This window comes from Temnothorax curvispinosus, unplaced genomic scaffold (genome assembly GCF_003070985.1).
Source record: "Temnothorax curvispinosus isolate PA1 unplaced genomic scaffold, ASM307098v1 QBEX01001367.1, whole genome shotgun sequence".
Taxonomy (NCBI): Eukaryota; Metazoa; Arthropoda; class Insecta; order Hymenoptera; family Formicidae; genus Temnothorax; species Temnothorax curvispinosus.
The window spans coordinates 50060-65741 of NW_020211147.1; the positions used below are offsets into that span (position 1 = coordinate 50060).

Consider the following 15682-nt stretch of genomic DNA (forward strand, 5'->3'; position numbering starts at 1 on the left):
CTCAACAGTTGTGCAACAGTTGTGTCTGCTGAACGCGCCCATTTTCACATACACGCACACATACCGACGCGATGTAGGATAACGGTGCTGCCGGCGCGCGGCAAATCGAGAAGTTACCTCCTTTCATTCGCGTGAGTGCCGTCAACTGCCGTGAGAGTCGGTCGGTTCGCTGCGCGTCGCGTCACTCGCACTCGCGTCAGTTCGTCCCTCGGGTCTCGCTCGAGCTGTTCGGGTAGGTGTGTTTGGGCACTCGGCACTCTCGGCAGTTCCGTTACCGCGTAACCGAGTACAAGTTCCCTTCCCGTGGATAGTTCTCGGCCCGGATAGTTCCCTCCTCTCCGTGCGAGTGCATACCGCATACGGGAAGTGGGTCAGTGCTTGTTTTATTTATTAATTTTTTTGGTGTGTCTTTTCGCGCCGATCGCGGCGGATTCCGATATGCCCGCGGATGCGGATCACACATCCGGATTTAACATGGTGAGTGTGTTGACGACGCGCGGTGTCGATGATCCCCCCGAAGTGGGCGAGATGTAACCCAGCGCCGCGACGCGCCCTGAAATTTTCGGCTCGGCTCCTCGCTCACGGTCCGGGGAGTCCGGGGAGTGTTTTGTGCGCGCGTGAAATCGCGGTAAACCCCCCCGTCCCGAGTCCCGAGACGCGAAAAGCAAGGTTCGTTCGGATAATCAAAATTATATCGTATGATATCCGAAACGAATTGAGCGAAAATGGAAAATTGTCCGATTATTATGATCGTTTCGACGGGACCGTAAATAGAACAATGACAATACGCTTACACATCGATGTACTTTTTTATGTTCTTTTATAAATAGAAAGAGAGAGAGAGAGAGAGGGAGAGAGATGAGAAAGGAGTGTATTTCTGCTCCAAAAATTGCTTTTAGTTTTTATTCGACAGCTGTAGATAAACGTAGAAGATAAATGATTTTTTATTTTATGCGTATAAGCTTTGGAAACAGATAAACAGATCATGTTTATTTATTGCAAATATATTTACGTGATTGAGAATTATATATATATATATTAACGCTTATATACATATATTTGTAATTATATACAGAACAAGTCTTATTTAGGTGTTACATAGTATAGTCATTGTTGTTTCCTTGTATGTACATTATTTTAATTCTGTGAGAAACATCAACTATTTAAATCGACGTTATTCTATCATTTCTGGCATCTTAATGATTATTCTGTATCCAATGAACAAGTGATTGTTTATTATAATTTATATCTTTAAAGATTAATAATTAAAAATAGGATCTAGAAATGGGATTTACATCCGGTATTGTTTATTAATCGCTCTCTGAAACGTTATATGTAAGAACATATAACAGATGAAAAGAAACCTTACCGTTTCATTTATTTACGGCATATAAACTTAATATTAGATGTGTTAAAAGTCTTTGGTTTTTGTTTGTCGAGTTTATTTTTTTTCCCTTCTGAAATGAGGCAGTTTTGGTCGGTGAGAAATAAATTATTTGCGATATAACTTCGAAACACTATATAGAATACGTAGAGCACGATTCATTAATTGTCAGTTCTAATTCTTCGTAATATCCTAATAGTATTTTAGTATCGTATTTGAATTCTTCACATTACATAATATTTACGTTATAATAGAGAGAATTGTCAGTATATATGTATAATTTTGTAATGCCATTCTTTTTCTCTAATATAAGTATTAATCGGGTTTCACGACGAGTTTCATAACGGGTTTCATGACTCATGACGCTTTCATAAATAGCTCTCATCAATTTTTCCTTCAAGTTGAGAAAAAAAGCACACGGAAAGTTCTTGACGTGGAAGTAATTAATTTTCCATAATCAGCCATATATGCATTAAAGATCACGTGTGAAATGTCAGGTCAAAGAAGTGGAAGCATCATGGGGATAAAAATAAACTCTCGACATAATATTGCAAAGTTGCGATCAATTCTGCGTACCCTGTTCTTTTGAAGAATAATTATTTTATCATCAAATATTATATTTGGAAAATATTTTAAGATATATATGACATTTTTCTCTTGGTTTTGAACTTTAGATTTATTTCTTCTGTTTGTCTTCAGTTCAATATTGAATAATTAAAAGTCACTGTATTACAAATATATATAACAATTATAATAACATTTAACAATTATATATAACAATTATGTATTACAATTATATGTAACTCTGCGTATTACAATTATGCTATTCTATTTTAAACGAAACTTTAGGACTTCTCTATTTACGTATTCACACTCATTTATGTAAGCTTATCCTTCCAAAACAATTAAATGAGAGATAAGACAAACTTTCGAATACGCATCTCCTGACGTCAATCGACCGAATTATCAGAGCTGCTGTGAAACCATATTTCGACAAAAGATATCGCGAATTAAATTTAATTTCAAGCTTATTCTCTCCAGGAGAATATAATTAAAAAAGTGGTATATCGAACTGAAGTAAGTTGCGAATTTCAATTTCAAGGGCTACACTTTCCATACGGAGAAGATGGTACGCGAGAGAGACGAAACGACTTACTTCGGTGCACCTGTTCCGAATTATAATCTTCCGGAGGAGGCTAGATTTAAATCTGATTTTGTTCGCATCAGTTCTTATTGAAGTATATATTCCTGTGACGATTTTTCAGGAGTAAAAAATATATTCTGGCTTTTAACCTTTTGTTTGACACGCAAATATTTTTATTCGTCATTTAAAACGAAATATGTGAACGAAATATGTTGTAAATCTGTGCACATATTTATCTTCCTCTATCGGGTTGTAATTTGTGTAACTACGTGCTTTATGAAAGATTATACACGCACTCTGGGGTCATAATTTATCACGATTTTATATATAATAAATCAGACTATGATCAATCAAGATAAAGCGGACTGCGTTTCTCGTTGCTCCATAAACCTTAGACAGTAAATTGTGATAAATTGGGTAAATTGGGAGCTTGATTGATAAATCGATAAAAAGTCACTTAAGAAGCTGATTAATATATAAATATATTTTTATGTTACAAGAATTATACGTCTGTAATTGAGTCATTGAGATAGATTTATAATTAGTCTGGCAATTTAAGGTAAGGCGATTAACTTATCGAGCAATACCGAGCAATACCTGTATTATTGTGTTAACACGGAATAATTAATTTTTCGTCGTTTGATACGTGAAAGAAAGATTAGATTTGGAGAGCACGAATTATATAATTAGAAATCTTGCAGCGAGTAATTCTACCGGTCGAAGTAATCACTGATTAAGCTAATTAGAGTTCGAGCGAGGTAACTCCAATAACGTCCTAACTACATCAAGACGCTCTTACGATTCGCGCACGGCATGAGACATTATCGTAATCTGATCGAGGACGCGCCTTAATGTCGTTTATCTTTAAGAGTCGCTTACGTCCCGATTAGGTTCAGAAGTTGGTTCAGGAGAACTCGATCGCGCGTGTTGCGAATAAGCCATCCCATTAGGAAATTGGTCGAGGATATCTTTCTATTTAACGCTAATCTATTTTCGCGAAGTCTCGTCAGAAACTTTTCAATTTATTTTGCGAATAATCGTCCGCAATAAACGGGCATAATTAAGGCATAAATAAAGCGATTGATCATCGGAGGAATTTAAGACATTTTTCGAGGCTGTTGGCCTCAAAGGTGGAACGAACGAATGTACGAGCCAGCATCTCAGGGTCCTGGCCACATAGAAAAACATAAGCAGTAAACAAATTGATCAATCACAGTCAAGTAATCTCGAAAACTCAAGACAGCTGTTGGTCAATTTGTTTACTGCTTAAGTCTTACTGCTTAAGTTTTTCCACGTGCCATAGGCCTTATGCATGGGCTCATCTCAGACCCCGCGACTTGAAAATTGAGGATTGTGAACAGAAGATTAGAATTCGATCAATCGGATGAGTTTAAATTTCAATCCGTGTCGTTCCGATCGGTTGAATTCCAATCTCCAGTTCGCAATTCTCGATTCCCGTTGCATAATCTGATACTTTAGCCTGATGCTGAGACTCTATAGCGTTATTAGGCCATCCTCCGAGATACTGCATCTGGGTGTTCGTAGATTACAGAAAGCTAGCTCTCGGCATCTTGGCGCGTTGTAACATAAATATAACGTAAATAAGTAAGGAACAAGCGAGAGCTATTTCATGGGAAAAACGTGAGTGAACCGCGAGTATCTCGCGGAGCGAATTCAGACACGAAACGTTCTTTACGTTCTGTATAATAATTTACTGATATCGAGATCTCTCTCGGTTATTGTTCAGCGCTCCTCTGTCGCCAGTAAACCAATTAGGCCGCGCTTCTGCGCGGCTGGTCAATCGCCCGATCATCGAGAAACTTATTAACATCCGCGCGTTAACGGAAAGGATTTTTAGGACCTATCCAGACAAACTTGCAGCGTAGCTGGCACAACTTTATGCATATGCATAAAGAAAATTATCCAATCGCATTGTTATCATACGGACGCGCGTAAAATGTGATTGGATCATTTTCTTTATGCTCAATGGTTATGCAGCTATGCAAATTTGTCTGGATTGGCCCCTTAAGGGCCATGGCACGTGGAAAAACTTAAGCAATGAGACTTAAGCATTAAGCAAATTGACCAACAACTTATATCTCAAGTTTTCGAGAATAGATACTTGACTGTGATTGTAATTTGCTTACTGCTTCATGTTTTTCCATGTGCCGTAGCCTTAATAGCATCTCGTATGCCCAGACAGCACGCATGTCCATAATCGGGACATAAGGCGCCTAAGGCCATTGCACGTAACAAAGTTTTAATTTTAATCGTAAGGCCGTAATAAAATAGACCAATCACACTCGATTATTCTTCAAGCACGAGGAGAATAATCGACTGTGATTGGTCTATTTTTTTACAGCCTTACGATTATGACTAAAACTTTGTTGCGTGCAATGGCCTTTAAAGATGTCTCAAAGATATCTTTAAGACGCCTTACATTGTAAAAAATTTGTAAAATTACAGTACGGAAGGAAAAAATAATTTTGTATTACAATTACACAAATTAAAAATGTGTGGAAATTTACACCTATTATAGTCTCAAAATTACCCACTATAATAGTTGTATAATTTTACAAAAAATTTTTACAGTGTACGTTCCGATTTCGGAGATGCGTGCTGTGTCCGGGTGTTTATTCGCGGCACGTAGAGCGCTCGGATCTGCATGCGTTTTCTCTATTAAAATCTCACGTTGTTGAGAGCAAGAGAGAATAGAAGCATTTTCGGAGCTATAGTTTTTCAATCGCGGGCTACGACCGTGCGAGATTATTTCGGTCGGCTCGCGGCTTCTAAAACGAATGTTGGAGGACAGAGAGATGTACAGAATCATGATACGTGCGTGTATACGTAACGAGTAAACACGCATACGTACGCGCTCGCACAGCGAGGATACGGAGGCATAAAACGGTGTGGCGCGGCGCGGCGCGACGTGGCGCACGCGCGTCTTCGCGAGTCGATAATGCACCATCGAAGCAGCCAGCACACCGACACACCGACACCGTCGCCGTCGCTTCGCATCGGTGATCCCCGATGCCGTGCGGGCCGTGCGGGCCGTGCCGGGGGCATCCCGAAGTCGTCGGAACGCGGAGGATTCGCGTTTCTCCTCTTTCTCGCGCTCGTGAGCGACGCTCGTGATATCGCCGTACTATTTAGCGGCGGTTCCGGTTTCAATTTATGTCACAAATGTCGAATAAATTAGATCTCTACAGAGGGTGGCTCAAAATCGCCGGATGCTCGTTTAGCACCGATCGCTGTATTAGCTATACCTTCTTTCACTTTGTAAGCTGCTCGCTCGATTTTTATGAAACTTCGTCTATTGGGGTAATTTGGTAATATTTCATTCATTTGAATCTGAAATAAAAAATACAAAATTTAAAATAGCGGATCCAATATGGCGAACAGAATTTAAAAAAAAATAATTGATTATCATAAAGTTTGACTTTAGGAAATTTTTAACGTTGTTAAGTAGCCTCGAGTTTCCAATTTCGTTTTATTTAAAATTCAGCGATCCCAAAAATTGTGTTTCGATAATCAGATTATTTTCTTGAATTTCAGCCCATATTGGAGCCACAATTTTGAATTTTAGAGTTCTGAGGCCAGAATCAAATTCAGCGATTCCAGACACTCTTAGAAAACAAGGGCTTCTATAAGTTACTTTGTTAGAAAGCTTCTCAAAGGATTAACAGACAGATTCTGTGGCTAATACGGAATAAATCTTGTTTCTTTTTCAGCGAAAATGTTGAATTTCAAATCGTCGGTGAGTTCTAAATTACAAATGATTGGATGGTTTCTCGTGAATTAATTACTTCCGAAGTCGAGTGGGACGGTGTCGAGGGTCGAAATAAAGCTGTTGCCTTCAATTAATTTCTCCTGGAGCTTTAAGAGATTTCTTAATTTGATGCATAGATGCATGATGTGGAAAAATTGGAGAATTACCATAAATCAACAATAAATCAACAATAAAGGCCTTTTTCGCATTTCCACCAAGAAAAATCGATTGTAAGTTGGCCAGGGAGTCTATCGTCGGACGTCCCCAATGTTTACGAAACATTCCGCATAGGAATCTTGTATAATGTATGAGAAGACCTATAATGCCGAGCCGTTTATATTTTAATACTGTTTGCGAAATAATGAAACAACCGTACACTGAAAAAAAAAATACTTAGATCCAAGAAAATATTTTTTCACATAGTACCAATGGCTTATTTACTTAATATAATCACATATTTATTTAGAATTAGATATCTTTACTTAAATTAATTAAAAATAATATACATAAATTAAGTGAAAATAATAATTTATTTAAATTAAATAAAAATATATAATTCTAAATAAATATGTGATTATATTAAGTAAATAAGCCATTGGTACTATGTGAAAAAATATTTTCTTGGATCTAAGTATTTTTTTTTTCAGTGTATCACCCTCACGAGAGAAAGACTCTCAGTATTTCGGCAAATATATATCGGGACGCGTTTGCGGTATGGTTCGCCCGATATTGAATTAGCAACCGCACTTCGGGAACATTTCGCTTCATTAAACACAATAGAGCCGCCGTTTACACCCGAGTCAAAGACTTGGAAACGACTAGTAACGCGGGACAACATTCCCAACAGTTTCGCAAACTCTCGCGCCACTTAAACTGATGTATCTTTTAAAGTTTCCATATCGGATCTGCATTACGCATATATGTTTCGCATTAAATTTTGATCCACATTTTCGTGCGACGGTGACCCGAAACATCAGATTTCTCCGGGCGATCCTACCTTTCGCTCGGTGGATCGATTTGATTTACCTACTTTTGCACGTGCGCGTGGACGTCGTCTCGCGGGGCAGATGTAAATCACAACGGTTGTCGAATAGTGTAAAAGTATATCCGGCGTGTCATTGGCGACATGTATTATTCCTTGACCCTTTTACACGCGCACATCCCAGTCGGACATATATAAAGCGGTACGCTTCAGAAATCACATCTCCGATGAATATTGAATTGTCGAAAAGTCAAATGCGGTACATTTTAGAGGAAATTAATAAACCTAGTTGGACATGTCCGAAAATTGGCGTTTTCTACTTTGAAAATTATTAAACTAGGTATTTCTCTTTAAAAAGAAAAAAAAACTGTTAATTTAATATTTCTTTGATGATTTAATAACTTTTGTTTATGAAACGCATAGAATTTTTATTTACTTTGGGAATCCAAAATTTCCAAACTATTATTGATACTACATTTTATCTTGTGGAAATGTATACAATATACGTATATAATATTTTCTTTTTGGATATATGAATATATATTTTTCTATAGTTTACATATTATATGTATATATACTGCCGGCCAAAAGTTTGAGATTATTAATTAAAAATGTCTATCATATTAAATGAAATTACTTATAACGCGTTATAACTTAACATATTACGGAATTAATTGGAATATTTTATATGTGGTCATTCCACTTTTGGCCAGCAGCACATCTAATATATACACGGAAAAATCACAAATATCCTGTATTGTTTAGGATTGATAATAAGAACACTTTGCACTACGTTCTTTGCGTGATGAGATTGCATTCGCCATATACGTAACGAAGGAGGAACGGAGAACGCCGATGACTGGCGAGATGCGTATAACTGCATGCAATCGCTAGAGTACCAGGAGGAAATGCGCGTATGCGAAAAGGAGGAAAATGGGAGACGTTGGAGAAAGTTTGCTTGGTTACCGATGAAGACGGAAGAAGATGTTACCTAGAAACGGTCCAGGGAGCAAGCAAACCGGATTATTCGGATTCGTTCAACCTCGTCGGAGGAACCGGTCCCGAAAAGGGACCTATTCTATTTCTTCCGCCGCTGGCTGCGCAGCCCACTTTTGCGCGAGACAATGATACATTGTTCAGGGATTTGCCTTCGACCTATGTAGACGATGTAAATAATGAGCTCGATCCGCGCGGTAGATACGCTAATAAGCGAATTACCGGTTATTCGCGACCAACGCTGGAAAGTCTGACAAAAGGAGGGTGAAAGTTTTTTTTTTCTTGAAAGAGATTTCTACGATCCACACGCACACGCATACACACATACACACTTCCGCATGCGCTCGCCTACAGGGTGTTGATATATTCCTAAATCAAGTGATTGCGAGAAAGAAAAATGGGATTCGACTGTAGTTTGATCAATAAAGGTCAGACCGAAAGTGACATTGACCCTGATCGAAAATTGAGTCCTACTTATTAGACGAGATACTTTAGGCAGCGCACCTGTGTTTCGCGCGAAACCGGTTGAGAGACGTTAACTGTGTGGAACGCGCTTGCTTTTCAGACGATGCGGTAGTGGACACAGCTTCGCAGCGGCGGAGTCCTTTTACGGGCATCGAAGGTTGAATTTGGAGAAGAGAGATATTTCGCGTGGAGCGGAGGGGAAGAAGGGAATCTAGATGCTAGGCCGGATCAAAACGAAATAGAAGAGAGAAAGAGCGAGAGAAAGAGAGTTCTTAACAGGAAGAGCAGGCGAGGACGAGATAGGGGAGGAAAGAGAACGAGAGAGAGAGAGGGATGGGTGCTGGGATGGGCAGAAGCGGCACGACCGGCGGTCTGCTCGAGGCACTTCCCACGGGAACCCCGCTCCATGTGGCGATGCTTGGTCTCGACAGCGCCGGGAAGACGACCGCCCTGTACAGACTCAAATTTGATCAGTATCTCAACACCGTGCCGACCATTGGCTTCAATTGCGAGAGAATTCGCGGCGGCATCGGGAAAGCTAAAGGTACGTCCCCCATAATTTTCCACCCTTTCAACCGTCTGTGTCTCTTTACGCTATGTACTCCGAAACTACCGGGTCTTTGCCCTTTTAATGGCAGTCTCTTTGACTAATCTAGATGATCTTTGATTTTCCTTTCAGCGGAATTGTCGTGGTATCGATGTTTCTCGAGTTACACGCGATCGAAGAGAATGAGCTTTTTGCAAATTAAATTTTGAAGAGCCAAGCAGACAGCAATTATTCGCTTCAGTTAATTTCAGATAGAATTGACTTCAATAAAATTTTAATACGAGTCTCTTAGTTAAAGAGATCTATAAAAAATGAGAAAGTTGCAATAAACGATGGTTTCTCTCGACATTTTCGATAAGAATAAAAATCGACTTTAAATTAGCCGAGAAATAAAAAGGACATCCGGCACTTTTAGAATGCTGTATATTACAAGTTTCGATACAGTTTTTTCGCTTATTTTACCCCTCTTCTTTTACTCCTCCTTTTTGCTTTTCACCAGTTGAGCCTCCATAAGTTGGGTCTCTCCTACTTCTCCTCTCTTCTATACTATTTAATTTTTATTCGAATATTGCTCATCTAATTCTACGCATATGTCATCACTATTATGAGCTTGAGCGGAGATTGAAAAATACTTGTCAAGAATATAAAAATCGCTCGGATCTTAATGATTGAATGGAATATACAAAAGTTGGATTATAAATGCAACAAGTCGCGGACACTACTTTTGGGCGTTTGCATTACGGTATTTTTGTTCTCATTGAAACGCAGTATTTTTCTTTTTTGAACACAGGTGTCAATTTCCTTGTATGGGACGTCGGTGGGCAGGAGAAGCTACGGCCGCTGTGGAAATCTTACACGAGATGCACCGACGGTATAATTTTCGTTGTTGACTCCTGCGACATTGAGCGGCTCGAAGAGGCGAAAATGGAGCTTACCAGGACAGCGAGGAGTCCGGACAATGCGGGTGTGCCGATCTTGATTCTCGCCAACAAACAAGATTTACCTGGTACAACTAATATTATAAAACTAACCATAAATTATATTTTAAAGTCTGGACTGAACGTCTTTTTAATCAAAAAGTACTCGTTTACTTAATTTTGGTTTTCTAATTATGTCTCTCAATTTTGTGGGCATTTATTTTTGACGCGTATTTATTTAACGCATATTTTCCCCGAATTCTTTTTGCATAATATGACGCAGCACATTACACACTTGTTCTTGTGTGTACACTCGATTACGTTCGGTAACAGTTGGTCCAAATGACCATAGCGCGCGCGATTGCGTTTAGTCATTTCCGCGTCGTCACGAACGTCGTGTCTTTCTAAAGTTATATCACATGCTACGAGAGATTGCATAAAAATCTGAATAAACGCACATTTTTTTAAATATTGGATTTTTTGACAAAAATTAATTAGTGACTCAGAAGAGACGTGAAGTACACACTGTAAAAAAAATCTTATAAAAGTAAAAAAACCATCCAAGGTCTAAAAAAAAATCTGTCGTCAAAAGGATATCCCGTGATTGTGAGATATCCTAATAAAGCAGATGGTAACACGAGAAATTTTTCTAAAGACATAAATAAATACGACAGTATCATTTAGCCATTTGATTTTTTAAATAATTTATCAATTAAATGCATAAATTTCGCAATTCCGAATACTTTGTTTTACGTACTTTTTATTCAATTTTTGAATAATTTCGAATACCTCGTTTTAAGTACTTTTTATTCAACTTTGGAACAATTCCGAATACTTCGTTTTACGTGCTTTTTAAGCGACGTACGAATAAGTTTTATGTAAGTACTTGAGATAAAGATTTTATGCTAATTTATTCAGCAAAGCATTGCAACTTTGATATTTCACTTTATATAGTTTATTAAATTTATAGAATAGAGAAGAAATTTAATAGAAGTAATGTAGGCATAATTACGGTCAGCTTCGTTTCGTTGACGAGCTCTCTACCACGTAGGTGCGAAAGAAGTTGGCGAGCTGGAGAAGCATTTGGGAGTGTTAGAACTTGCGGGGATGCCGGGTAGCGCTTGTATTCGCGTACAACCGGCGTGTGCTATTACGGGCGAAGGACTTCACGAAGGCTTGGATACGCTGTACCAGCTGATCTTAAAGCGACGCAAGCTGGCGAAATTGAATCGGAAACGGGCCAGGTAGGCCAGGGCCTCGGAAGACTGCACATGCGTCTTCTGATATTGCCGATCGCGGACGGCCTCTCCTTTGGCGACGCTTTCCACAACTTCCACCGCGTCCTCTCTTTCCAATTGCGATGAGGACGTAGCGCATTGAAGAAGGACGGTGTGGACGGTGATCACGAAGGGTGCGATCACCTCCCTTTGACTTTCGCTCTCAGCGAGACGCTGTTGGAACTACTTGGAGCTTGCGTCGATTTTTAGGTGTATGTGTGTGTGTATGCGTGTACATATAAGTATATGTCGGTGTAGAGCATGTGGATATGAGAAACAGGGGATTTTAACGATTATTGTTCCTATTAGGTTGTTGCATATAAATTTTACTTTACTAAAAATCATGATTATTGATATCCAAGGGTCTGCAGTTTTAATCGAAATATGTTAATTAAAATAGAGTATTCGTCGGTAATCTTGTTGATTTATTGCTATGGTGAGACGTGACGTAAAATACAGAAAAATACAGTATAAAAGGCGTAAATTTTATATTTACAAATTCTTTTGTCATACTGATTCGTCATCTGCAATTGATTGGCACGAATTCACAAGTAAATTTGTAACTTTGGAATAATGCACCCATTGTGTACTGCTGTGTTACATGAGTTTTAGTTCTGAAATGAAATTCAATTTCACGCCAAAATGGATTTATTTTGTGTGCAACAACGTAATAATTAAAATGATCGTAAATATAAACGTGTGACGATGCTAGTCGACTGAGGGAGGATCTATCGTTGCGACAAAGGAAACGAGTCGATGCGAAAGTGAAATAAATAAATATAAGTAAATAATTGTAAATAAATCGGGAAAGTTGTAATTTCATGCTGGCACAAATTTCAAATGCGAAGATGCATTTTAACACGAGCAACGAAGTTGATCAACGTCGAAAAATCTGTGGCAATATAAATCGTCCTAAATTACTTAGCGAAATTGAATGTCATTATTGCTGCAAGAGTTAAGAGTTGCCATATATTTTTTTTAAATACAAAGCAACACAGCAATATATTCTATTTATACGCGCGTGTAATCGGATGTTGCTTATTTCGTAAAGTTTTATACCTTTTTGTAAAGACCTCATCATATTTATTAGACTTATTGTTAAAGAAACATAATTGTTATTACAAAATTTGATACAGCGCAGTTTTTTGGTAAACGAATATATGTTTGCGATTAATTATCTATTGGATTATGTTGCTCATCGAAATGTCGCTACATGTCTCTATGAAAAACTTTCGAGTTCCTAATTGCCCTGCTATTTATTGACGATTATTTAATACCAATAAGTTATTGCCGCCGTCAATGTCATGTATATACATATATATTCTAAAACTAGGAACTTCTGGGGAAATTATTACGGACACTAAAATACATTTCAGTAATATGTGTTATATTCAATATACAGGTATAAAAAGATTCAGAAAGAAACCAAAAACTCACTTATTTGCTATTTGATTTGACGTGGAATCTCTGGCGTCTACTAGAGGAGATATATGTATATGCATATACATATATACATATATGTATGTATGTATGTATATACGTTATCTCTAGCAGGATATTTTATAAAAAAAAAAGTTGCTCGTGTAAAGAAAAAAGAAAGAGGTACTCGAAGGTGAAGTGTATATCGCAGTCTTCTTATAAGGTTTATAACGAAGGAATGCGTGAACTGGCGCTTTGTAGCCAAGAGATAACTGTCATGGCATGGTTGTTGTTTTTATATCGACTGTCGTTCCAAATTCTATTGTACACTATACTTGCCCCTTGTTGTGTTTTTATTATCTCTGAATATTTTATCTCGTGCTTCAATCGATCGTTAAATCGCCTATTTATGTATACATATTATTAAATAGCGCTAGCTAAGTAATCGACGATGCGTAGCGCGTTAGACTGATACGATCCTTTCGGATATGTACGCACGAGGAATTTTTCAAATAAATGTGCTGATTCCGTTACGTTTTCAATGACGGCACCATTCATTTTCTTTCTTCCTCGGTCACCTCCTCTTTCTCCTTTTCCCGCATGATTTGTTCTCGACTCGAAGATACGTCGTTGAACGTTGCCACTTCGGCCTCGATATCGTCGCGCTTCCTTCGGAATGTCAGGTCGAAATCGTCCGGAAACTTGGAACGATACGCGACGAAGTCCTCGCGTCCGCAGTAATCGGTGAAGAAGGTGAGAAACTGAGCTTCCTCATCCGTCGGTTTCGGCATTCGCGACGGCAGCCTCGCCTTCGTCGTGATCGGTACCGAACGCCGAATTAGTAGCCGTTTCTTCGTCGCGGGCGGTTCCATGATGCGCTTCAGCGCGTCCAGTAGTCGGTGCATCAGCTCGAACTGGCAATCATGCGAGTTACGGTTGAGACATCGGTTGCGCCAAATAATTACGAGACAGTCCACGTAATGTAATCATTGTTTAAGATCATAAGATGTTAAATTTCTGACTATAGACTTCATTAAATCGACTGTCATTATATTGTTTAAGATATTAAGTTTAAGAGTAGAGATTTCAATTGTTTCAGATGTTACGTGTAAACTAAACACTGAAAGCTAAATTTAAGACCGTAGACGCATTTATAGTTGAGTAAAAAATGGATGTTTAATATAAATTATTTACCTTTTTCGCGGCGTCTTCCGCCTCCTTTATAGACTTCATCTCTTGTCGGAATCCTTCCCGCTCGCAAGCACGGACGATTTCGCGCGGCAGATTATCCAGCTGAAGATTAAGCTCTTCGTAGATTTTTTCGATCCACTTCATCATCGAGAAACTATCAAGATTCGCGTCGTTCGGGCCTATGCAGTTCTCGTAGGTATCTTCTACGAAGACGCGAAGATAGAGTACCTCCTCAGAGCAGACTAGACGTCGGAAAACATCTCGAAGAAGGTAATTAGCGTATTCCTCGAGCTTTGCCGCTCTGCTTTCTGCCTTAGCGATGGAATTCTATCGAATATTTTGACTCGTAAGACTAATCGTTAATGTCGGAGACTTAATATCTATTTTTTTAAAACGAAAACGGATAGATTTGAAATGAGAATATTCACTGAGAGGATTAAAAATAAGTACTGAGGCAACATAGATCGAAAGCTTGATTAATGAAAGAAAAATGAGAGATATGGTTCTAAAAATGTAAGCTGTATCAATGAAAGCGGCAATCATTTTTATCTTTGACATGGTTCACTTTTCGTTCTACGTTAATCAAACACCTTTTATTCCTCTCACTAAAAATCTCACTAAAGTGTTGGATCTTTTTTTTTTTAAATATCCAAAATTATACGTTAACGCATGTATTGAAATGCCCGATTCATGAATGGCTCTTTAACTAATTATTAAACTAATTTGAAACCAGTACGGACTTCCAAATCGTTGATCATCGAAGTAATCTCGCTGATCTCTCGTTTGATCTGCGCTTCGGTTACGGTGATCGTCTTAGTTATGTCTGCCATCGGTGCGGCGAGCGATTCGAGATGTATGAGCGCGTTTAAATTCTGGGTCTCCATCGCCCGGAAGATGCGGATCAGGTCGAACGGGTCCTCGAAGTACAATTCGGCCGGGCCAGCGTCAGCTACGTCCTGCTCGAATAGTTCTAACGCGAAACGATCGTTGCGCGCATTGAGAAAAACGATTTTGGAAAGTGTCGAGCGCTATGTATGTCCTGTCCCGAGTTTTACCTATCAAGTTCTCCAAGGATGCGCTCTCATCCAGCGTCTTGTATCTGCTAAACAGGTCTGTGGACGGGGCGTCGGTGAAGATGATGCTTCTGCCCGACTCGGGCCGTTGGAGCCAGTCGTACTTGGCCCTCCAGGCGACGGGCGATACCTGATAGAGGAACATCTGGCACATCTTCACCAGCCGCCAATTTTCCTCCCAAACGTAAACGTCCAGTCTGCTTTGGCCAAATTGCTTAGCGAGCTCGTTCCTCCGGGCGCTAATCTCCTCCGTCAGTTTCGCTTCTCGTTCCGCTTTCTCCAGCATATGCATACTTTTCTCGTGATCCTTCGACAGGAATTCCTCGAAGCCGCTTATGTATCGCCGGCAACGATGCTTTTGCAGAATAGTAAAACAGACGAATTTATACCGAATGATACACTATTAAATATTAAAGGATGAAATTTAAACCTTGAATTAAATAATATTTTGTTATTTTTAACTGCGATATGTGCCCAAATTTATTATTTTAATACAAAACAGTATTATTTTCACTCTC

General features: G+C 38.9%; 2 protein-coding genes across 5 annotated transcripts; one reads left to right on the forward strand and one right to left on the reverse strand.

Annotated features, from left to right (window-relative positions):
• The first annotated feature begins 228 nt into the window (after window positions 1–228).
• LOC112462987 (ADP-ribosylation factor-like protein 4C) lies at window positions 229–13445 on the forward strand. 4 transcript variants are annotated; one of them, XM_025029131.1, is made up of 5 exons: window positions 229–477; window positions 6260–6285; window positions 8841–9284; window positions 10078–10293; window positions 11256–13445. In XM_025029131.1, the coding sequence occupies exons 3-5, from the start codon at window positions 9074–9076 to the stop codon at window positions 11450–11452; spliced, it is 624 nt and encodes a 207-aa protein (XP_024884899.1). In that variant the 5' UTR covers window positions 229–477; window positions 6260–6285; window positions 8841–9073; the 3' UTR covers window positions 11453–13445. The 4 variants fall into 4 exon arrangements, with proteins under 4 accessions (XP_024884899.1, XP_024884889.1, XP_024884873.1 ...); XM_025029121.1 differs by lacking the exon at window positions 6260–6285 and having other exon boundaries at window positions 8045–9284; XM_025029105.1 differs by lacking the exon at window positions 6260–6285.
• On the reverse strand, window positions 13439–15489 carry LOC112462980 (cilia- and flagella-associated protein 100-like). Its single transcript, XM_025029093.1, has 4 exons — window positions 15147–15489; window positions 14832–15061; window positions 14095–14418; window positions 13439–13814 (listed from the first exon to the last, which is right to left on the reverse strand). The coding sequence occupies exons 1-4, from the start codon at window positions 15454–15456 to the stop codon at window positions 13455–13457; spliced, it is 1224 nt and encodes a 407-aa protein (XP_024884861.1). The 5' UTR covers window positions 15457–15489; the 3' UTR covers window positions 13439–13454.
• Between the last annotated feature and the right edge of the window lie 193 nt (window positions 15490–15682).